This window comes from Uloborus diversus, chromosome 6 (assembly GCF_026930045.1).
Source record: "Uloborus diversus isolate 005 chromosome 6, Udiv.v.3.1, whole genome shotgun sequence".
Classification (NCBI taxonomy): domain Eukaryota; kingdom Metazoa; phylum Arthropoda; class Arachnida; order Araneae; family Uloboridae; genus Uloborus; species Uloborus diversus.
This window is the reverse complement of record NC_072736.1, coordinates 160,803,696-160,828,083: the sequence shown is the minus strand read 5'-3', so window position 1 is coordinate 160,828,083 and position 24,388 is coordinate 160,803,696. Positions and strand designations below refer to the sequence as shown.

At 32.2% G+C, this 24,388-nt stretch overlaps 1 protein-coding gene across 1 annotated transcript; it reads right to left on the bottom strand.

Annotated features, from left to right (window-relative positions):
* Positions 1 to 1,534: 1,534 nt before the first annotated feature.
* On the bottom strand, positions 1,535 to 21,655 carry LOC129225048 (transmembrane protein 272-like). Its single transcript, XM_054859594.1, has 6 exons — positions 21,602 to 21,655; positions 15,284 to 15,428; positions 14,342 to 14,452; positions 10,951 to 11,010; positions 9,938 to 10,135; positions 1,535 to 1,727 (listed from the first exon to the last, which is right to left on the bottom strand). The coding sequence occupies exons 1-6, from the start codon at positions 21,653 to 21,655 to the stop codon at positions 1,543 to 1,545; spliced, it is 753 nt and encodes a 250-aa protein (XP_054715569.1). The 3' UTR covers positions 1,535 to 1,542.
* Positions 21,656 to 24,388: the final 2,733 nt, after the last annotated feature.

Here is a 24,388-nt window from a genome sequence, read left to right as displayed (position 1 = left end):
TTTCACCTTCAACTTCTATGAATTAACTATGATCAATTTGTAAATCGAAAAAAATAAATGCACGAAATTACCACATTAAAATCGCCTTTGTGACTAAGTTTGTTGTCAATCGAAGTATTTTAAGTTTCATAGAGGAAGATGACGTAGTCTTGAACTAAAAAAGAAGGAGTTTTGAAGGAATTAAAACCAAAATGAAGGAGTTTGAATGGCCCTTCAAAAAAAATTCCTGAATGAAGGAGTATTGGAGGAGTTTTGAAGGAGCGTACGAACCCTGGTAAACAAAACATTTTATTTTTTAAAAATCTAATAAATATTTTAGCACAATTTTCTTTTAAAAATCTTTTGAACTGCGCAATTTTGTTAATTTTTACAATTGCATGTTGAAATAAACTGCATCTTGGAAAATAATTTTTTTTTAAATGACCATTTTCAAGTAACATTTTGAGCGTTGAAAAAAAGCAATCCCAACAAAACATAAATGTAAAAAAGGAGCCAAGTTCGGTCGAAATGAGGTTCGTGGTAGGCGAATTCACTGACAAACGAGTTCAGATCTAAACCGTTACCAAGTTCCATAGCAGTTAATCGTAGATGTTGGATTTTCTCGTGTTCTTCGATTCGTTTATAGAAACAATTTTTACTTTCTTTGATATTGGATTTTAAACTTGCAGCAAGTTATAGTCATCAGTAAACTGTTTTCAAAACATTTGACTACTCCAATTATAAAGTAACTTGAAATTATTGGGAGGTCACAGTGACCTCCCATCGGGGTCCCCCTGTCGTCACTTGAAGAAACTATCTCGCACTCATTTTACAAATAATTTCGTCCAGTCCCAATATGATTGAAATTTTCACGCACAAAAAAAAGATCACACAAAAACAGGTTTGAGTGTATTATACACTATCATAAATTTAGGGGGGGGGGGGTACTGTTCTAAATTCGTCACTTAAACTGAAGAATTGGAACACTTTTTAATTTTAAAGAATATTAACAAAATAAAATAAACAAAAATAATTTACAAAATAAATATCAAAAATTAAGGGTATTTTGGGGCTTTTTAAAGCTTTCAAAATCAGGGCTTTAATTATGATCAATTGAAATAGTAGAAGAGTAGAAAACTGAATTAATTAGCAGAAAATAAGTTTGAGTACCAATGAAGCATTTACTATAAGTAGGCACTCAGTATATCCCATGTTCGTTCTATTGAAGTTTGACTGTATGGCGTTATTATAAATTTAAAACTGTAGGTTACACTATAAATCAAAACCGTAAATTGGAAAAAAAAGCTTGAAGCACTATTTTTATCAACTTTTTACGTGATCGTTTGCACTTCTTTCATTATAAAATTGGAAAATTTATACAAAACAAGCTGCATTAAGCTTACAGTATTTCTTTCAAAGATGACGATTAAAATACGAATTTTCATAGCTATGAATGTCATTAATTCTCACATTCACACACATCATCATAAATTTATAATTATATACATTACTTTGCAAAAGCAAAAATATGTGAGCCTTTTTCTTTTTTGAAAGGAAAAAAAATCATTCCAAATTTGCAACTATAGATGATAACAAAAAACATAATATGAAGACACTCATAAGACCAATTATTAAAAATGTTGCAGTGATCAGCCAAAACGCAAATAAATACAGTGTCTTATTGCAAAAAAATGGGCTTTTCTGATCTTCATATTCTGGCTCATATACTTTGTAAGTCCAGACACAACCTATGAAACAAAATATCTTTTAAACATGGCAAGATAAAGTCAGAAAGAATAAAACAGAAGCTAATGGAAAATTTGAAGACTTTCTACAATAGGGAAACAACTGTAACTTTTTTCTTTTTATTTTAGAGAACTTTTAAGGGAGAATTGAGAATTTTTATATGGTTGAAATCACTTATAACGAGCCCGGATTTAATGAGAACCCAGTTTTAAGGAGGAAATCAGAATTCCTTTGTTAAGTCTATGAGAGCATAGCTCACCTTGAAGGATTAATTCCCACCCCACTTAAAGCTTGCAATACTTTGTGATTCATAAAACTTATATCGACTTTTAGCACAACCTATTTGTTGGAAAAATTCCTTCAACAATCCAAAGGCAGTCGAAAGTTAGTGACGAGTCACAGGGGCGTGCACAGAAATTTTGGGGCCCGTCACAAATGGTTTTTCCGGGCCCCCTCCATATTTCACTCCTAGTTTTAAAAATATTGGTCCCCCTTCAGGCTTGGTCCCGAACCAACACAGGTGTCCCTTCTCCCCCCCCTGACGAGTCATAAATATTAAAAAAACAAAAGATGACAGCCCTAACCTTTAATTCCTGGAGTAGAGAAACATATTTGTTGACACTAGCGTTATGACTTCCAAGGATATTGTATCTCCAACTCAAGCACAAACAGATGAAAAAGATAATAAAAGCAATGATAACAACAAATGAAAAGAATTTCAAACAGAGTGGCCTTCAAAATAGTCGAGCGCTTTTGATGCGCAGAAAACACTTCAAACTGCTTTCGAAGCGGGCCATAAATATTTCTTCAAAAACAATAACAGAAGGGAGAGACAATAATGCAGTTAAAAGCAAATTAACCAATGTCTTGGGTCTAGAATGAAATAAAAAAACACTAACAAAGCAAGTATGTTTGAATGTTACGATTTTGTTCCGAAATCCATCGACAAGCACTCGGTTTTACAGAGTAAAAACCTCAGTTCATTTGTGTTCATTATAAGCAAGTTTGACTGTAACTATCTTTGTGAAGATTTATGTTCAGTCTATTTTTGAGAAAAAAAAACTTTTTATTGACCTTTTATTAATTGATATTTCTTTTCTTGCAAAAAATAAATTAATTAATAAATAAAAATAATAATGTTAATAATACACTCATCGGCTTATGAATAAGAAATCCAAGACCAATATTTTACTGGACCACCTTTTGCACGGATAACTGCTCTGATTCATTTGGGCATTGAGTCTACAATCTTCTGGAGTGCATTCACATCCAGATAATGCCAAGCATTGGTTATGCAGCTTTTTAGATTTTGTAAATAGATTTCAAGGCTAAAGATGATTAGATGGCTAAATTAGTGCTGTTAAATGTGTCTTTCCACCATATTCAGGGTCTGATTCACCTCTGAGATTAGGGGAAGCTTGGTTTCATTTTGGGGCCCCCCACTTTTTGTTTGGGGAAATTTTTCAAACATTCTATGCACATTGATAGAGCACTAACTAACGCTAAAAGGGCCAGAAAAATTCAGAACTTAAGTCAATTCCACCTTACCGACTGACAGAAATTTATATATTACGTATGCTGCGCTTGAATTCTCAGGAAATATGGGTAGTAACATGTTGAATCATACTTGATACTTTATAAAGGAAATTAAATGACATAAAAGTACATTGTAACAGAGTTGAATCAAATCTCACATTTGAAAAATCTAGCTTATGGCTACATTTTATCAAATGTATTTCTCTAATAATATTTAATTCTTTCAAACATTTTTGTCTAGGAAGTTTTAATGTTTGCAATATCTTTATAAAACGAGGTCAAAAGCAGAAACTAATTTTTAAGCACAGTTTTACAGTGATATTTGGGCTCCCTAAAAATTCTAAGGGGAAGCTCAAGCTTCCCGAGCCTTTTGGGTAATCAGGCCCTGACCATATCTCAAATTTTCTATGAGCAGGGCCGGATTTAGGGGAGGGCAGGCGGGCTACTCCCCTGGGGCCTCCACAAAAAAGGGGGCCCCACAATAAACTTTTGATAAAATATCCTAACTTTCACGGGTCGAAAATATCGGATATATACATATACAGTGAAGCACCGTTTATACGTTTTTAAAGGGACTGTATGAAAAAAGCGTACAAATGAAAAAATGTATAACAGGTATAGGTTAATGTGTATGAGGCTCTGAAAGGACCAATTTAAAACACGTATAATTGATGAAAACGTATAAAAGAGAAACATATAAACGGTGCTTCACTGTATACCATAATATTCGGATATATACCAAAGTATCGGATATTTTCGAAAATATGATGATCTTTTCGAACCCTGATTAGGGGCCTTCACTCCTTCATTGCCCCAGGGCCTTCCAAATCCAGCCCTGTCTATGGTGGAGAAAATTCAGCCTATTCAGTGGTCGGGGAAGGTGTCGAAGTCAGACTGATTCTCAGTGAACCAATTTTCAACACTTCTGTCACGATGCATAATTGCATTATAGTGCATGAAGTATCCGTCGCCATCAGGATAAAAATGCAACATTGCAGGGTGCACTTGATCTGCCAGTATATCTCGTTGGGAATTCAAAATGATATTATCAATTCTTTATGTTTATTTTCATATAATATTTTGCTTTAATAAAATCCCGGTTTTCTTTTATCTTGCAAAGTCACAAATGCTAATTCAATGATTGCAACCTATTTCCTGATCTTAGACACATGCGTGCCATGCATCATGAAATGACAAAGTTCCTTTTTCATTTGATTGGCCGCGGTTCTAACATCGGGAAATGGGCAGTGATGTTCCCATCATTTTTTTCTGAGGGTATACTCCCAGTAATCCATTGTGCACAGTAATATGTCATAATATGAACATTTTTGAAGCTTAAGGGTATATACACTATATGCCTAAAAAATTTTTGAGAGTGTACGACGTATAAGGAGTATAACCCTATGGGAACACCAAAGGAAATGGGCTTCTCAATGCATGTCTTGAAATCCATGCAAATGACTCTGGCCGACTGTATATAATGTTTCAGTAGCTTATATGCTCTCTCTCTTTTAAGGCGCATTATTTTTAGTTACTTGGTCAGCCGAGTTGGCTGTTGGCCATCATGCTTTCAAATAGGCAGTTTAAAATTGTAAATTTTAACAGCAAGCCTAACTTTTAAATTATTTAAACTTTGATTCTTTAAATGACTCTTTATTAGTCATATTACAGATAGATCAATAATGGTGTTGCAAGTCTACTAAATTATTTAATGCTTCAAGAGAAATAAATTTTCAATTCACATTTCATATGCAAATAGTCCGCCAAGGAAATCATTTGTATATTATCACCATAGAGAAAAATAAAGCAAGATAATTTCAGCTATAAGTATTGTTTTCTGCGCATGATTCCAATTACAATCTGACTTAAAGGGTACCAAATTGGTTCTTGGCGCGGTAACTTTCATTTGATTTAGTCCCTCACCGACCCAATATATCTAGGTATCGCATGGCTGTTTGTTCACCCTCAAGAGACACCAGGGCACCACTTTCATGCCAGCAGAATATGTTCCATATCATGATACTCCCTCCAGACCCTTGCACACTTTACAAGTACCTACCACTACTTGTGGTTTAATTACTTGGATGAAGCCCGGAAGACAGCTCTGATTTTTTGATCCAGACCAGAAGCCAAGCAATCTCTGGTCCAGCACAAGGGTGCCCATCCCCCTCCCCAAGTTCAATGGCACAAATTCCCCCCTCCCACCCCCAAAATTTCTCTCAACCACCTTTCCCTTTTCTATTTTTTTACCTCCAGGGTTCATACTCTATTTGGATGAAAAAATTCCATGACTTTTCCAAGACTTTTTCATGACTTCATAAAATGTTTCATGACCTTGTTACAAGAAGGAAATTACTATTTAATATCAAATTTGCCAATTTTTTCAGAAAAAATCATTAGCAAAACTCCTACGTGAGTGCCACTACCTCATCGAAGCACTTCTAATTGCAAAATTATTGGTGTACACCTAAAAATCTATTGTTAATTGTCTTCATCACATAAATTTAAAATTTCAAAGCAAAGTAAAAATACAGTGAATGGAGTATAATGATTCTTAAATGTCTCTTAATTTTATTAACAGGCAAAAAAATAATGAATGGGACAAAGGTTGAATGAGTTATTATCGAGTTTTAATAGATTTGTTTAAAAGTTGCGTTTTAATGTCAACTGCGCATTTAAACGTGCACATAATCTGACAGTATTTTCGTTTTTTAAAGTAAAGCCATATTCTTTAGTAAATTCATTTTTCTAAACCAGATATTTGTTTTTTAAAAAAACTTTTAGTAGTAAATAAATTTTCTGATTCATAACTACTTGTTAACTTATTTGCACATTTTTAAATGCATATAAACTAATAGGTTCAGAAATTCCAGAACATTGTGTTTGATTCCTGACATTGAATGTAGCAGTGAGTAGCAGGGATTAGTTTTGCGGGCTGCATGTTGGGTACTACTGTTTTAGAGTGTACTAGAATTTCCCTATTTCTGTATCCCAATGCCTAACTAAAGATCTTTATTTTCTAAAACTTTCAACAATTTAAGATAAACTATGATGAGTTTAATAATAAAATAATAAAGTTTTTACAAGTGATGGAAAACTCGGATGCAATTGAATCATTTTTTGAGAGGGCGAATCAAATATCCGCAAGTTTGATTCTATAGAATATATAAGAAGTGCTGAAAATAATGGTAAATTAAAAAGGAGTAATGGTCCAAGTAGTAAAATTACATTGCAAAAAAAAGACAAGTGGCTGCTACAGAAGTGGATGCAATGAGATTTCAAAATTCAGACCTGTTTTTGGGATTGTCCAATTTTTCCTGTTTTAATAGCTTTTATGTGCAATGCTGTTAAATCACTCAAGATATCTAATACTCTTTTAGCTACCGTTACTTTCTCTTTGGTCAGGACATTTTTCCATGACTTCAAATAAATTTCCATGACTTGGAAAGAAAATTTGAATTTTCCATGACTTTTCCAGGTCTGAAATTTGCTAATTTTTTTTCCATGACTTTCCAGGATTTCCATGACCTGTACGAACCCTGTACCTCTCTTTTTTTTTGTTTATTTTTTTAAATATTTTTATTTAATTAATTTTTTTCAAATATTTTTTATTTATTTTTTAATTATTTTTATTTATTTATTTTTTTAAAATATTTTTTATTTGATTATTTTTTAAAAATATTTATTTATTTATTTACAATTATTATTATTCTTAATTTTATTTGAAAAGTTCACTGCTACGCTAAGGACATACACACACACACGCTAAATAAATACATGAAATAAAATATAAACAGAATAAAAAAAAAATAATAATTTTCTTTAAAAATAAATCAATAAATAAATTTAAATAAATAAAATAAAAAACCATTAAAAAAATCTCCCTAAAAATTTTGATGGCGCAACTTGCGCCATAATCTCGATCCCCCTGGTGGGACCCCAGTCCAGCATCCCCAGAGGTGTCGTTTCAGTTAAGAGGACTTTGTGATCACAAGTATATTTAACGACCCCATGTCACCATTAATGAAGATGGTGGATTTTCGATTGGGCTAGGATTGAACCCAAGTCCAATGACTTATAGATCAGGCCACCATGGCCCCAGCCCAGACCCTTGCATACTGCAAGTAAGGCAAATTTCTCTCAAAGGTTTCTAATTCATTGTCCAGTGAGTGTAATAATGCCAGGGATAATAAAAAGAAGAAAATGTTAAAATGAGTCTGGTTAACCATTGAGATTGGAACATATGAGAACATTTTGTTCTGTTTTTACTTCAGAAACTCAAGTCAGCAAATTGTATAGTTTAAACTATTGCTTTGCAAATAACAGTACATGGGAGGAAAATGATAGTAAACTAACTATATTTAAATTTGAAACATTCTGTTGGGTTAACAAAATAAATATGTAAAAATCATAAAACTCCTTCAATAATTACACCTAGAAGGAGGTTTGGGAGGAAAAGTCTAGGGAAAAACAAAAAACTAAACACAGTAGACCCCCGTTTTACACAGGTTTATTTTACGTGGTTTAAGATTTGATACCTTTTATTCTATTTTACCCGGATGAGTTTTGGCTTTACGCGGATGCGGCAATGCGAACAGATAAAATTGTCCCCTCTTTCAAAATCCAAACTCCTAAAGATTGCAAATTACACATAATAAACTACATATTGGCGTGCTAATAATCGAGCTTGGGCCACTGCCCAGTAAGCAAAATATCTCGCCCCAGTATTGCATAAAGGTTGACATGCAAGAAAAATCATCTTGCATTAATGCTGCCTCAATGTTGTTATGTTACTCCATTTATGCTGTCAGCAGGCTGCCACAATATTGACTGACAAGGTGTATGCAGCATAATATCAGGAAAATATCAAGGTAGGCTGCTTTTGTAATATTGCATACGTATTGATATGACAGGATAATATCAAGATGTTGTCATGACAGCATGAAATCAAGGTCTAGGCAAGATGATCTTGCTTTTGTAATATTGCATACATATTGATATGACAGGAAAATGTCAGGATACATTGACATGACAGTATGAAATCAGCACGTTTTCAAGGTGTTTTATCTATTTATTTATTTGTATTATTTTCACTTTAAACTTCATTCATTGAATTAAATTTCATTCTTTAATTATTTCTGTTATTCTTCAAGATAGTTTTCTAGCCTAAGAATATTTCCTTAAAGCTGACATCTGATCGGAAATTCATATAAAGGTATTAATAGTACTCGCAATTTAATTTAAAAAATGAAAGTTTCTTTGTTTTGGGTAATACTTGACTTATTTTTTAATTCATGCTTCTAATTGTATTATAAAGACATAAAATGTCTAGTTAGGAATAATTGCGGAAGTTTTTATAACACATTTAAGAGTAAAGAAAGCAAAATAATAAATAAGTAAATAAATACAATAAAGTACATTTCCAAATGGATGTCAGCATTGAAAATATCCCATGGACAAAACACATGAATTTATCTTAAAGAATAACATAAATAACCATTGAATAAAATTAATCTTACTCATGAGATTGAAGTGATAATACAAAATTCTGGGCTTCATGTCCTTTGTTAGGGACGAAAAAAGTTATTTTCGACCATTTCTAACATTGATCGCACATCGTCTGCGATATGACTTGTTTAGTACTATATTAATAAACAAATGCAATTATCACTCATTCATAAGTTATTCCTAAAACAATACTATTCCACACTAATAACTAAGCAACCAACTTAACGAAGCCTAAAGAACGCAACGCCAACGCCACGTGCAGCTCCTCTGAACCGACTGAATCGTAGGATAAAGGAGGGAGATGTGCCAGCAATGCTAGGGACGCTGGGTAAAAAGAACTGTGCGCATGCGCAAGTATCAACGAAGGTCCACCTGCTCTATTGTGTACTAATTACCTTGACGGCGACAGCATGAAATCAATACATCTTGACGGCGTCAACATGTATGCAATGTTGTTATTGTAAGGTAATATCAATATTGATATTTTAAGATGAATGCAATGTTGCATACGTGTTGTTATTGTAATATTGCTTTTTAATCTTTATGCAAGCTTTATGCAGTATGAAACACGTCAATATTGACGCCGTCAGTATAATATCAAGATCTGTCAAGGTTGTTGCAAGAAATTTTGCTAGTAGGGTGGAGGCATTTTATGCTACTGGTTCCAGAGCTCCTTCCAAAAGTAAAGTTATAAAACTCATACAGTTCAGAACTTACTGGAAGAAGAGCTTTTAGGAGTAACAAAGGAGGACAAAAGCAACGAGGATACCGATGACACAGAACCAACCTTGACAATGGAAATGATCTTTCTGATTTGTTAGTGAAGTAAGATTCTATCATGGAAATGATTCATGGATGAGTTAATGCTCTGCAAAGAACTACGGAGAAAAATTCTTGACTACAAAAGACTATCATAGCCAGCTCCTTTTTCATAAACACTAAATTAATTTGCATTTTTTGTATGCATGTTGTGCATAGAAATCAATATAAGCACTCATTAAACTTATTATACACTTAGCCATCACTAGAATGATGTGTGTTTTTTTATCTACGGAACCTAACCCCTATTTTAACACTGATATTAAGTCTCAATTTGCGAGGCAATTCTGAGGAACGTAACCCCCGTGTAAAACGAGGGTCTACTGTATACTAAGCTTTTCATACTTACCAGTAATGAACCATGCAAACAAAAAACAATTTAGAATACTATCTCGAGACCGATGCATCATTTGCTCCTGTTCATTTTCGTCTTTTCGCCACCTACTAATAAAACCCATAATATTTTTCAAAACACCAAAGGTCCCTCCTACAATTAGGTAGACTGGAATGAATTTTTCAACTGGGCACTGACCAAAATATTTTGTACCTGAAAAATACATCCAATTAGAGTTGGTAAAAATTTTACACTTTGTGTTTACATATTCGCTATAGGGTCATTTCACGGTATTTTTGACATTTATGTAGAGCCCGTAGCGTGACCTTTTTTAGCCACAACTTTTTAATTTACCGTTTGATTTGCAAATTATTTTAATTTGAGTTGGTGTTTTTGGTAGGAAAAGCTCAAAATAAAATAATATGCTAATCAAACAGTAAATTAAAAAGTTATGGCAAAAAAGGTCACGTTACGGACACTACATAAATGTCTAAATTACTGTGAAATGATCCTATATCTTTATGAAAAAACATTTATTTTTCTTATTTACAAGTATCCCTCAAAAAACTCAAAAAAAGTTTTTGAGATACAGAGGTTCTGATAAAGTTATAAAATTGTCAAAAACGCTAACAGATTTCTTGGATTTAAATTCTTCTGGATTAATATTGTTGATTACACATTTCACTAATTTTAGTAGTAATGCTATTATTAAGTTGATGCATACCTTTAAGAACGAAAAGTACGAATTCTGCTGAAATGACAAAGTTTTAAAAATAGTACGATTTCAAAAAAATTGAAGAGGGCTAATTGGTTGCCACAAACAATTTTTTAATTACGGAAACAGGAATTTTTAGTTATCAACAGAAGAAGATTGTAATCAACATCTATAGTCAATATTAATCATAAAAATTTTAAGCTAATTCATTGAAATCAGTTTTAAAATGAACTATGGAACAAAAAATTAACTTTTCAACTTTCTTAATATACATAGCCATAAAAAATCATGAACACTTTTGATGAAATCTTACCAACAAGAATCATTGAGATGGGAACAAGTATTGTAAGTCCCAAAATGATAGTACAACCAACTGTAAGAAAAATAAATAAATCAGCAACAAGCTATCACTATCAAAATAACATCATTTATAAAAGAATACAAAGTATAATAACACCATAAATAAATAGGAAATAACAAAATAACATGGAAGTTTGTTGACTTTTTTTTTAATCAACCGGTTGCATGGCCATATTTTATTGATTTTTTTAAATGCTTTAATATCATGGTTTGTCAAATTTATAGACTGATCAGTGAGCTAAAGCTGGATGACTCACAAAAGCTTAGTGAACTGTAGATTGCGCACGGCTAGAGTGTAAATATGTTATGACATTTAGAAGCTATTATATGATGATATTTATAGGTTAATATATAGTATATTTACATGTTAATATATATCAAGACATAATATATTCAGCATCTAAATTAACTATACATAAAGTTTAAACATCTTTGCATCTTCTGTGTATCCCACTGATAAAACTTCTATACAAATACAATAATGAAATAAAATTGTATCAGCTATAAATGAAAAATAAATAAAATGTCAAAGTATTTAACACAATCAATTTTTCTAAGCATTTAGAAAGAAAAAAAGAAAAAGAAAAAAAAAGATCAAGTCCAAGTTAAAAACAAATCAAAATAATGAGGAATGTACCCAGTCCATTAATAACATAGAACAAAACAAAATGTCTATCCATGATAAAACCCAATATTTTTAAAGCACATTAGTTGCAAATGATTCCAGAAACATGCTTCTAACACATTACCCCTTTTTCATGCAAAAGAAGCAAGTTGATGTATGTAAGGATTTTTTAACCATAAGTTTATTTCTTTTGCATTGAAAGAAAAAAGAGCTTCTTGTGATCCTGAAACACTTGTCAGCATATAAATTAGCAACTTTTGTTCTTTAATAATGATGTTTTCATCATTCATATTTTTTGCAGAAAGATACCATTTATATTTCTTAAAAATAACAAACAAACAAAAAAAAAAAAACTTGGGGGGAAAAAAATTCTAATGTTTCACTGTTGATTGTTATTGTGCAAACATTTTCTTCAAATTCTTTTCTTTAAAAAGGATATTCTTTTTTTCTCCTAATGAAACAAAAAATGATTAAAATGCTGCTGTCACTTTTCAGTTTTATTCTATAACTAGGGACTTGTTCAAAAACTCCTCGGAACTGTAAGTAGTTCTTGTCAGATTGCTTTGAAATCGAATCTCCCCTCCCCCCTCCTTCACAATATTCTAACTACAGCAGGTATGCGTTCAATAGTATACTAGCTCGCAAAATACTATATTAATTTGAAGCACTAAATCTTTCAAGATGTATTAGCAGGTTGTGCTACATTGATTTAACAGAACAAAAGAGAAAACTTTTTGAACATACTGTAAATTGTAAAATTCAAATAAGTTAGAAAACACTATGAGGTAAGTAAAGTTAAAATGTATTTACAATAAAAAGGATTAGTAAAAATTAGGCTTGTGCCTTCAAAACACAACTAATACAACCAACATTCGAAGGATGCAATCTATTTTTATCTCTTGCCGTTGCTAATTTCATTTCACAATATTTTACTGCAACGGCGCCTTCTTCTGAATTAATCTGGCCGTGACACATACTAAATAAAAAAAAGAAGTCTTAAACTAATTGATAGTGCAGTATTTGCAGATTACTCAACAAACAAGATATAACTTATCATAAATTGTTTATGTACTAGCAGTACAGAATTTGAGGTAGGACAATAAGCAGCACCGGCTCCTTTTTATTACTCTCCCCCTCCTCTTTCTGCCTCGACCCTAATAAATGAGAACTTTCTGTGCTATATGTTAGTCTCACAGACAAAAAGTAACAAAAGAAAGTGATCTAGGGTTCTTCCATGGGAAAACAGCCATTTTATCTCAAACCTTACGCCTCATATATTTCATTGAAAATAGTAATTTAAAAGGGTAATAAACAAAATTTTGTTGATAAGAGAGTTGAGAAATCATAATCGTATGTGTGATTTCTGCAGCAAAAAAAAAAAAAAAACTAAATAAATAAATAAAATAAATATATGAATCCAGGGCCGTAACCAGACTTTTGTTTCGGAGCACGTTTTACAAAAGACATTTTTTTAAACATTTATATGTTCACAGTAAGTTACCGCCCTATAGCCAGGGCTAAGGCAGAAATACGTGAAATACACCGCCAGCTCAGTCATTTCCAGCCGAGGACTGCAGTTTCGTGCTTATTAGCACTCATCAGCCCGGCATAGGAAAGTGACTGAGCTGGAGATGGAAAACCTCTTAAGGAAGCCAAGAGTGCCAAACAAACTGGTAGCCAATATAGAATTAGCGCAAACCAGACGAGTGACCGAAACAATGGTTCGATTCAACTCGAATTTTGAAGGCAAGGCAGGTATATTCACAGTAAGTTACCGCCCTATAGCCAGGGCTAAGAACCATTGTTTCGGTCACTCGTCTGGTTTAAGCTAATTCTATATTAGCTACCAGTTTGTTTGCCACTCTTGGCTTCCTTAAGAGGTTTTCCATCTCCAGCTCAGTCACTTTCCTATGCCGGGCTGATGAGTGCTAATAAGCACGAAACTGCAGTCCTCGGCTGGAAATGACTGAGCTGGCGGTGTATTTCACGTATTTATATGGTCTATCCAATTTGGTTTCTTGTGTATTCTATTGATTTTTGTTACAATGGATTGTCTAAATAGAGGGAGGGGATGTTCTTACAAAATGCCATATTGTTACATAATAAATGAGTTTCTCAATAACTATCGTAAACTACCATGAGCACACGATGATTTTGTACAATTTTTCAGTCACTCTAACTTGATTTTCAAAAAAATTGAAATAATAATAATAACAACAATCTTATTTGTGTCCCCAAAATATAAATAAATAATGGAAAGCATTTATTTGGAAAAAAAATTTCGGAGGGGGTTTGAACCCTATAAACCACCTCCTTGCATATGGCTGTGTATGAACCATCATGTGTGGTACAAAATGGCAACTTTTTCGTGGATTTGTCTTACACATAAATGTTTTCAACGATTTGAATTGTTATTTCCCAACAAATGAGAATGTTTCCTTTACATCAGAACCTCAGCTATCAAAACTTACAACTTGTTTTACCATTGCCTATTATTAGAGCAAAAGTGAGCAACTAATTCATACAGCAAATTACAAAAGATCAACTTTAGATGTTCCGCATGCCACTCATGCAAAATTAAACCTTAAATAACAAACTTGTTCAATAAAAATACAACTGTGTTAGGAGTATCTATGCATCAGTGAAAATGAGAGAAAAAGCTAACAGAAAAAACAGTGAAAAGGACACTTTAATAAAAAAAATATATGATTTTCCTTACTTGTCCCTATGAGAAGGACAACAATTTTCCTCAGGAAGTCAACAAATGAATGAGAATTTTTTCTTGCTTCTCGTACTTGCCCAAACAATGAATTATAGGATGGAGGTGAAGCTAAGGAAAGATAAAATATTTGTAAACAAACATTTAACACGATCAAACATTTACAGGCAAAAGATGTTTTTCAGTTAAGAGTCTGTAAGAAAATATTTCAAATATATATAACACACATATGTACTTGTCACATTTATTGTAACTTTTTCCAAGAAAATTTACATTTTTAAACCATAAAAATGATTTTAAAATACTTGATGTATTTCAATCATATCATAGATCAAGAATTAATTGTTGAAATATGTATAAACTAGCTAGCTAAATACAAGTGTTCAACCTTGTCCAACAGAAATCAAACATTTATAAGCAAGGAGAATAAAGGTATGTTTTCAGCTACGAGTCTGTCAGAAAGTTATTCTAATATGTACAAATATATGTACTTCTCACATTAATTATAATTTTCTTCCAGAAAATTTACATTTCTTAACTATACCGATGATTTTAAATTACTTAATGTATTTCTATTATATCATAGATCAAGAGTTCATTGTTGATCTATGCGTAAACTAGCAAAATACAAGTTTTCAACCTTGTCCAACAAATATTGAGATACAAGTAATATTTTAAAATTATAACAACCAGAAATTTAGTTTCCGAAAAATGCATTTTAAAAGTTTAACTCTGTCATTTTTTTCAAAAACTATCTCAAGGGGAGCTTCCTAAAAAATGATGATAAAAAATAAATAAATAAATACTTTGACACTATTTTCAAAAGAAAGTAAGTAATGCTACATGAGCGCAACGAGAAAAATTCTATATTTTTAAAAAATGCAAAGTCAATGCACCGCAATAAAGAAATATAGTAATTAATTGAAAAAAATATTCAAAAACCTTCAGGGTCGATAACATCTTCATATGAAGGCGGAGGACCACTTTCAGTATCTAGGTTTAAGGGAACTGTACCAGGAATTTCTGAATATTGAGGAGGTTGTTGAACAAATTCTGTATTTTCTAAGCTTGAATTAGCATCAGGATCCTAAGCGATAAAGAAAATTCTTAATATTCAACAAATACAACTATAAATTTTAAACATTATATTACATGCAATGAAATATTCTTCAGAATAAGCAGAGGTACACTTTACGTTGGAGGGTTAAAGGTAAATCACTACAAGCATTTTTAGTTTTTGGCAATTTTAATTTATTTATATTGCTATTGTAAACTAAAAATCTTGTTGTTGGCAACATTCTCAACAACTATAATTCTTAAATTCTATAGTTGCGACATTTTTGCATTTCATTGCTTTAAGCATTTTTGTAGATATTGCCAATTGCTTAAAGCAATTTCTCTATTGCCGCAGAGATAGAAAGTAAACAAGTCCCAACGCCATGTACCTTTAACGAAAAAGTACCTAAGCAATTAATTTAAAAGAGGTAATTCAATTTATTGTGCAGAAAGCATTTGATCTATTCTTTTTTATTTATTTATTTTATTTATTTATTTATTTATTTTTTTGAGCTTCCTGTATTTTGATTAGTATTTTTCTTTTTCAGCACATTTTCCTGGCAGCTGAATCCTTACATCAATAATAATTTTACTTTGAAATTAATGAGAGTTTTGCGCATTCTGTAAGAAACAATTTCTTTCAAGGGCTCAAATTCTATTTAGTGATTTTCAATGCTTACCAGTAATATGTCCTAATTTTTGAATTCAAATTTCTTCATGTCAATGAAATTGTCATCAAGTATTGAAAATATTTTCATATTTATAGTCTTATACTGAAATCAGCGAACGGAAATAAAGCCGACGTATCAAGCGAAGTTTGACTCCAGACTTCTGAATGTAAAAATTACTTGAAATTCTGCAAGAATTTTCACTGCAGACAAAATAGGAATTTTTTTTTTTTTCAATGCCTACATAGATTTTAAATGAGATAAATGTTTTAGGGGCCATTCATTAATTTCGTAAGGGTCCCGAGGGGGAGGGGTGCAAAAATCACTACATACCCTTACTTTGGGGGAGGGACGGGTCAAACCCATTCTTAAGTAATATTTTCCAAGTCGATATTTTATATTGGAAATCGTGATCATGTGGTTTGGAAGAGATCATATTTCATTTGCTTCTGGAAGGTAAAAAAAGTATTAGGATAAGCTGTTTTTTACTTATTTTAAAAGAATGGATAGTATAGAATATAATTAAAGAATCGCACTTTTTATGGCATGTTTTATTTTTAATTAGTATTGCATCATATAATATATTTGAAAAATAAAAATCTTTGATTTTGTCAAACTGGGAGTTTTAGTGTAACTGATAGTTTTTGAACAGCATTTTATTATTTTGAAAAATGAAATGGAATCTTATGTAAGAATAGGGTGGAGGGGTTGGAAAAGTCTTACGTACTAGAGACGTACCGAGTACTTGGCTTTTCATTACTCCGCCGAACTGAGTTACCAAGTATTCGGCCTTTCACTACTCGGCCGAGTTACCAAGTACCAATTATGCTTTAAGCAGAATCACCGACACACATGTGATGAATTTTGAACTTATTGGACTAGTAGTATAAACCTCCTTGTCCATATAATAGTTTTTAAAACTAAATTTCTGCTGAAATTTAATTGTGCATTATTAAAATAATTTTGTTTTTGTCAAAAATTTTACAAAAAAATTATTTTTAAAATTAAAAATAACTAAATAAAAGGTATGATTAATAAGTTGGAATTAAAACAAATTATACCAATCTATTACAGTTCTAATCCGCCAAACAAAAAAAAATTTTTAAAGCAAATAAAACAAATGTGCAGGAACACTGCAGACATGTGTTTTTGCAGTGGACGTCACACACTTACTAGGAATGTCTTTTTCAGTGCATAAAATGTGAGCTAAAGACTGTAAAGACATTCGACAAAAAAATCCGACTTTTGTCGGATGCCTTTAAATTCACGAGCTCATATTTTGTGCATTGAAAAAGGAATTCCTTGTAATGCCAAAACATGTGTCTGCACTGTGCTTTTAACATTGTTTTATTTCCTTTTATTTTTTAAGCAAAGGTATTTTTATATTTCTTATAACTAATTTTTGTTTGTAACAAAAAATCATTTTTAATATAAAAATTCCATATTTTCTATACTTACCTTTTTTGCACAATAGGGAAGTTTTCGATTTTTCAATTTTATTTTTATATGATAGAGTAACATGTATGAACATCATAGGTGAAAAAATTTTTGCGATACGATAAGTAGTTTTTTTTAAATTAATTTTTAAAGTTCAAGCGATTGTGACGTCAAATGGCACATGAAGTGACGTCATGCGCTCTTCCGCCGCGGGAGAAGCCGAAGGACGTGCAGTTGGCTTCAATGACGAAACGTAAGGCTTACCTTTGTTGTTTAACTCCTCACGTTTCTGGAATATTAAACCTCTCATCCCTCTCGGAAATATTCGAATACCATCATTGATGTTACTTGAAGAAGATTATTAGATCGTGCTTTAACGAATCCGGCCTCCATAGCGTGTTCAAAAGGATTATTGAATTTCTAAAAAATAAAAATATCAGCGCGCTCAAAATGTCCCTAGCGAAAACAAGGGATCTTCGGCGGAAGGCTGCCCATTCGCGCCCTGTGACGTAGGCTCGTGACGTTTCAGAAGAGCGCACTTTTGCGCGTGGATTTTAAAAATTCATTAAAAATCAACCACGGTGTTTTAAAATTCGGCGATGGTGAATTTTTTAGTTTTGAGGGTCAATTAACAATATGCAATAGCCAAAATATGAACATTTAATAGGTTGCAACTTCCCTATTTTTAATAAATAAGCTTTATTAACTTTGGGGACATTAAAATAAAGATTTATTCCATTGAAACATTACAAACTTCATCATTCTCAAAATTTAAATTTGACTTGTAAATTTGAATTGTAAATGATTGCAGAATATCATATATGCTTCTGCTTTTTTATAAATTTTAATATGTCTTGGACAATATTCAATTTTTTGCAAATATTCGGTATTAGCCGAGTATCTGATCAAAATTGGGCCGAGTACTAAGCACTCGGCAAATTGGCTGAGTACCGAGTAGTTACCAAGTACTTGGTAGGTCTCTATTACGTACCCTTACACGCGAGGGGGGGGGGTCAAAAATTGCCAAAATCATCCTTACATAATTAATGAATGGCCCTTAGGGGAAATAAAAGCATACAAAGTACCAGTTCTGTTATAAGCCAACATTATTTTGTTCTTGAACTTCCCACCTTTTATCATGTCTTAGGATTACCATGAATAATTACAGTACACAGAAGTGGTTTGGTTCTCATGCAGGGGTTACGACCATCCAGAGTGGGTGAAACACAGTGGTTATCAATGGCACAAATAATGAGGAGGAGCGGACTAGAGGGGGTTATGTCCCATCTATTGAACTTTTAGCCCTTGCTCCCTCTCCAAGATTTTTTTTTTTAATTCCGTGCATATACAAAAAAGATAAGACACAGTTTGAAATTCCCCAGATGAATTTTTATGAAAATTTTTAACATAAAACATTGTTTTAAGTAAATTTTTTTTTCACCCTTTCTCTTTGCCTTACAAAATTGGGATTCAAAGATTTTAATTTTAAATAAGACAAAGGGAAAAGCCTCAGAACCTTCCGATCAAACACCAAAAATGAACTTAATTAGCATTTTTAAAAAGTCATCCATTCCGAAAGGTTCATGATGGTGAGTACGTGACTCCCCTTCAGTTAAGTCACTCAAAGATTGCTTGAAAAAAATGTTTCAATACCTCTGTGTTGAAAAACGTCAGGAAGGGAATCCTTGTCCCCAATCAATGATGGCCTAAATCTGCGTTTTAAGGAGGTGTTCTAGTCTAGAAATTCAAAAAAATCGATTTTTTTTTCTTTCATATTCTCAAAGTTTAAAGCTTCAAGAATAAGTTTCTGAGAGGATTTTTGGAAACTCAAATTATTTTTGGAGTTAGTTAATTTTGTTAAAAATAAACACTTTTGCTGAAATGAGACTGCAAACTTTAAACGTGTTTTTCTCGAAACTAGTTTTTTCGATACGGTTGACAAGAAATCTCAAGTCCTAATGCTAGGATTTACTTGAAATTTGGTACAGACATTCTTAGTACTTCAGTAAGTTACAACCCTATAGCAAGGGCTAAGGCAGAAATACATGAAATACACCGCCATACCTGCCTTGCCTGCAATATTCGAGTTGAACCGAACCATTGTTTCGGTCACTCGTCTGGTCTGTGCTAATTCTATATTAGCTACCAGTTTGTTTGGCACTCTTGGCTTCCTTAAGAGGTTTTCCGCCTCCAGCTCAATTAGTCCTATGCCGGGCAGATGAGTGCTAATAAGCACGAAACTGCAGTCCTCGACTGGAATTGACTGAGCTGGCGGTGTATTTCATGTATTCTTAGTACTATCAAAATTGTCTCCAAGTAGGGGTTTTTGTAATTTTTAATTTTTATTATTTTTAAAAAAATACCAAAGTAAAAAACGGAGCCAAAAAATGAACTTTTTTTTTTCAAAAGAGACGCCATTTAGTGAATTTTTTCTTATTATTTTCAAATTGGCTACATCCAGACAATTTTACATCCTTATTAAAAAGAATTAACCTTAACTTTATGTTTCAGATCACCTGGCGGATTGGAATCGCGTCAACCAGGAAACCACTTTGCCAGCCTCCACCAACTACAATTTTGAATTTTTTTTCAACTATTATGCATCTTTTTACTTTTAAAGTTTAAAAAACTGATAAAAATGGATAGTGAAAATAGCTACTGTTTTTTTTTTTTATTACACCTGTAAAATCACCTTAAAATCAAGCCTCTACATTAGAATACCACCTTAATACACTAGGTCCTGAAATTTCCCCTTCTACCATAACATCTCCAAAACCAGCCTTAAAGTTTAAAAGCCTTCAATTTCAACAAAATTTTGAAGATGATCTTCTGAACCCTTAACTCTTAACACCACTAAATAGGGCATCAAACAGCTCCTTTTAATATTTCAATTTCAAAAACTTGCCATGGCAGCGCCCCTGAATCTTTCCTTAAGTTAGAAAAGATAACCTAAAATTGCATTCTTAGAACTTTAACAGTTTTGGAAAATTGCCGAAAGAGACCCACGATCCCGACTCTCCTTATATCACTAATGAAAACATAAGGCGTCAATTAAAAAAAAAGGGGGGGGGGCAAAAACTTTCAACTCTAGGTTGTTAAAACCATACGTAGAAAAACAAAAACAGTGTTTTTCAATACTGTCAACGAAAGAAAATTTTCTGGACAGAACTCTCAAACCTTTTTCCTTCTTATCTTTATGCATCAAAGATGGCCTAAAATAGCATTTTAAGAGGCTAGTTTTGGAGAAAAAAAATTCTTGGAAGAGATGATATTAATACTTCGTTAACCCCATAGAGTTCACATCTTCTTCAATTTTTATTACTGTGACCCATCCTGCAAAAACTTTGCCAACTTCGGGTCCAAAACTGTACAGAGATATAAAATTGCAAAATAATTATTTAAAACCTAAATGTTGCAAAAATAGTTGGCCGTATTTACTAGTTTTGTGAAGCAAAGTATAAGATGATAATTTTCAAAGCTATATACAAATCAAAATATTACAATATGTATTCAAATAGAAAACATAAAAAAAAAGATTCACAAAATACGGCCAATGAATATTTCACAGGCATGGAAAAATAACTTATTTGTTTTACGTTTGAAAAATACATCGGAAAGATGAGATTTATCCTAATAAATTTATTTAGCAATAACTCGTTGCTACGTTAACTTGAAGGCCGTTGGATTTCAGAAATAATAAGAAATAAGTTCCGTGTAAGAACCTTTTAGCTTAAAATTCAAGAACAAATGTAAGAACATGGTCAAGTTTCATCAAATTACAGATAAACGTCAATAATCTGAAACCACCTCAGAGTTCACAAGTTTACACTTCAGCCTTTTAGTTTTAACGTTACAAATACAGAAAAATGTTACGAAAATACTCAACAAAACATGAAGATTTTATTCTGATTCGTAACAAATTATGTTAGCTGAAACCTTAGGTGAATAAACAAAAATAACATTTTAGAGATTTGGGTGTAGCTGCAATAGGCTATCAAATATATTTTTAGAAATCAAATTTAATTGCATGAAAGGTTAAGAGAACTGATAAGCACACACTTAAACTGGCATTTTATGAATTTATAACAAATTAACTTACGTTTATAACCACAGGAGGACACAAACTATGCGTCTCAGAATTTTGCACGGCCATGTTCACACATTTTGTTTACAATTGAAAATTATGCGATTGCCAAACTGCAGAAAGAAATAGAAGGTAGGAACAGTGAATTTTCTCAAGGCCGATTCGAAAGAAGATGGTTCGTCAGGGGAAAATAAAATATTACGTGATACAGTCATATCTATCGTGTTTGTCTCGCATTACGCATTGCTTGAACTACATTTTTAGCACCAAAACTGTTTTTCCTATATCCATGAATGCAAGAATTTTTAATGATATGGCTAAAATGTATTGTAACCACAGTTATAATGTATTTTCATTTAAAAAGAGCAATAATGTACCGTGGCAAAAATTGTATTGATTGAGCTTAAGGTGTGTTTTATTTCATTAGTACAGACAATTTTAATACAACAAAGCTAAAAATAACCCTTTGGCTGAAACCTTTTGCCCTTTTAGCTAACAAAACCCCCCCAGACAGCACAGACCTTCCAATATTCGTTGTTATGTCGTTGAACTGGTGCAAAACTCATGACATATCACAAACGGATATCGACGCGATGTCGATTTCCTCACGTAGTTGGGCTTTTCCAAATATGGTTGACAAAAGTACGAAATTGGCACAGGTTTCAAAATAAATCCAAAATATGTTTGAAAGTTTACATTTATAGTATATAGCGTATCTCTAATTTTTGTAATCATTTTGACGAGTTTTTACATGTCTGAAAACTGTTTAATCTGCTCATGCGCAACAATTTCAGTTTAGAAAAATGGCTATTTACTGACTGTAGTATGTTTCCACGTTGTCAGTTGTCGGGTTGTGTATTGTTGCGAGCGTGAGTGTGTAAAAGAATTAGCGATTTCTTGTATTAACGTAAAGTAAGTAATTGCCTGCTTTTTAAGTTTTTTAAAATTATATTTTCTAAATTCAAGAAACAATGTTCTGATCGTAGAAACGACGTAGAGATAGCTCTGAATTAAAAGTTCTCATGTTATTACTATTATTATTTTGTTTGTTTGTTCAGATTGTTGCTGGAATAAAATTTGTGAATTGTGCATACAAAAGAAATGGTTTATTGTCTACTTAAATATGAACACAAAATAGGTTATCAATGATTCATAAATTACTTGCATGTTTCTTGGAAGTCTTAAATCTTTAAAATTACTTTTTTAAAACGCTAGAAATAGTTATTTTCTTAAATTATTTAAATAAAAGGAACAAATCTGATATACCCCCCTCTTGGCGACTTTTTCCTGTTGGCGCCAAAAAAGCGTCGCCAAGAAACCTATGTATGACGTCATATGTCATACATCTTTTTTAGCGCCAACAGGAAAAATTCAAATTATGTCATTAATTATTTAATGAAATTAATGCATTAATTTTTTTCCGTTGTTTCTCCGGGATACGAGCCCTCGGTCTCATAGTACTTTCGTAATGAGACCTCGGCTCGCCGGCCCTGCCTCGGTCTCATTACGAAAGTACTATGAGACCTCGGGCTCGCCAGGACCTCGCTGCCGCTCGGTCCGTTATCCCTCCGACTTTTAATATACATCACAGTCGGATATAAGTCACAGATCTCCTCCGTTCAGTATACAATAAAGTCACAGATTTTATGTGAAATTAACACCATTTTTGTGCTACAAAAATGCCAACCAGACCAAAATACAAACTACCAGAAACACACTAAAAACACAATAATTCAAAATATGTTCACTTACCTTTTTTACTTTTCTTTTACTTCCTCACGTGAGGCAGTGCACATATGTTCCGCTCTTAGGGAAATTATCCCATTTTTTATTATCATTACTTTACAAAAATATTTAAATTATGTTTGTTTTGACAAAAAAAATTCCAAAAAAAACAACCTTATTTTACTTGTATTTTGTACTCCACCCAATTAATTTCGCGAATTATTTCCAAAAACTTTACAAACATATCCTCATTCATTCAAAAATTTCAATTGATACATTTGGACAACATCACAAACCGAACTCATAATTAAAATAGAAAATTCAACTAAATTAACATTAAAAAACAACAAGAAAAAGAATACTCTAAAATAAAGTTTGAATTGAAACTTTATTTTAGAGTATTCAACTTAAAATCTCCCTAAGAGCGGAACATATGAGCACCTACCTCCTACCACACAGACAAGTGCAAAAAGACAGACTTCGAGAAACTACTTTCCAGCGTTCAAGTTGCAAAACCAGGGTTGCCAAGTTATCGCCTTATTGGCGATTTTCGTATCGAGCGAAAAATTAAAATCTCGCCAAGAGGGGGGCATATCAGAGGAGAGCCAAATAAAATATACATATTTATTTATATTTGAAATTAATTTAAAAATTATTTCATTTTCTTGTCTTTCTTATTTTATTGAGTTATATTCCAAATTTAAATTTCATTCAAATGATTTTTTAAAAAATCTTAAGTATATTTTAAAAATTTTGAGGGTAAAAAAGATTTTAAGACTTTCAAAAAGTGTGCAAACAGGCTATAAATTATTGGTAACTTACCAAGATGCAATTTATGTAGATATTTCGTGACACAAACACATGAGAAAATCGTTGATAAATCATCTGAAACAGGTTGTTAGTTCATCTAATATTAGTAGATAAATCTATTTAACCTCTAAAATCCGTTGAAAACTCCTCCAGAGAACAATATAACCAAAATAGAAATATCGTTGATATTTTGTAAGCATCCAAAAAACGTTGATAATTGCTCCCAAAAATGTTGAAAGTCATATCATATCTACAGCGATTTCACGT

Bases quoted from the DNA above. Each gene is read 5' to 3' on its own strand.
- LOC129225048 (XM_054859594.1), bottom strand. From the start codon at position 21,655: ATGGCCGTGCAAAATTCTGAGACGCATAGTTTGTGTCCTCCTGTGGTT. The intron at 15,429-21,601 runs GTAAGTTAATTT...TTTATCGCTTAG, and splicing joins GTCCTCCTGTGGTTATAAAC to GATCCTGATGCTAATTCAAG. The intron at 14,453-15,283 runs GTTTTTGAATAT...ATCTTTCCTTAG, and splicing joins AGATGTTATCGACCCTGAAG to CTTCACCTCCATCCTATAAT.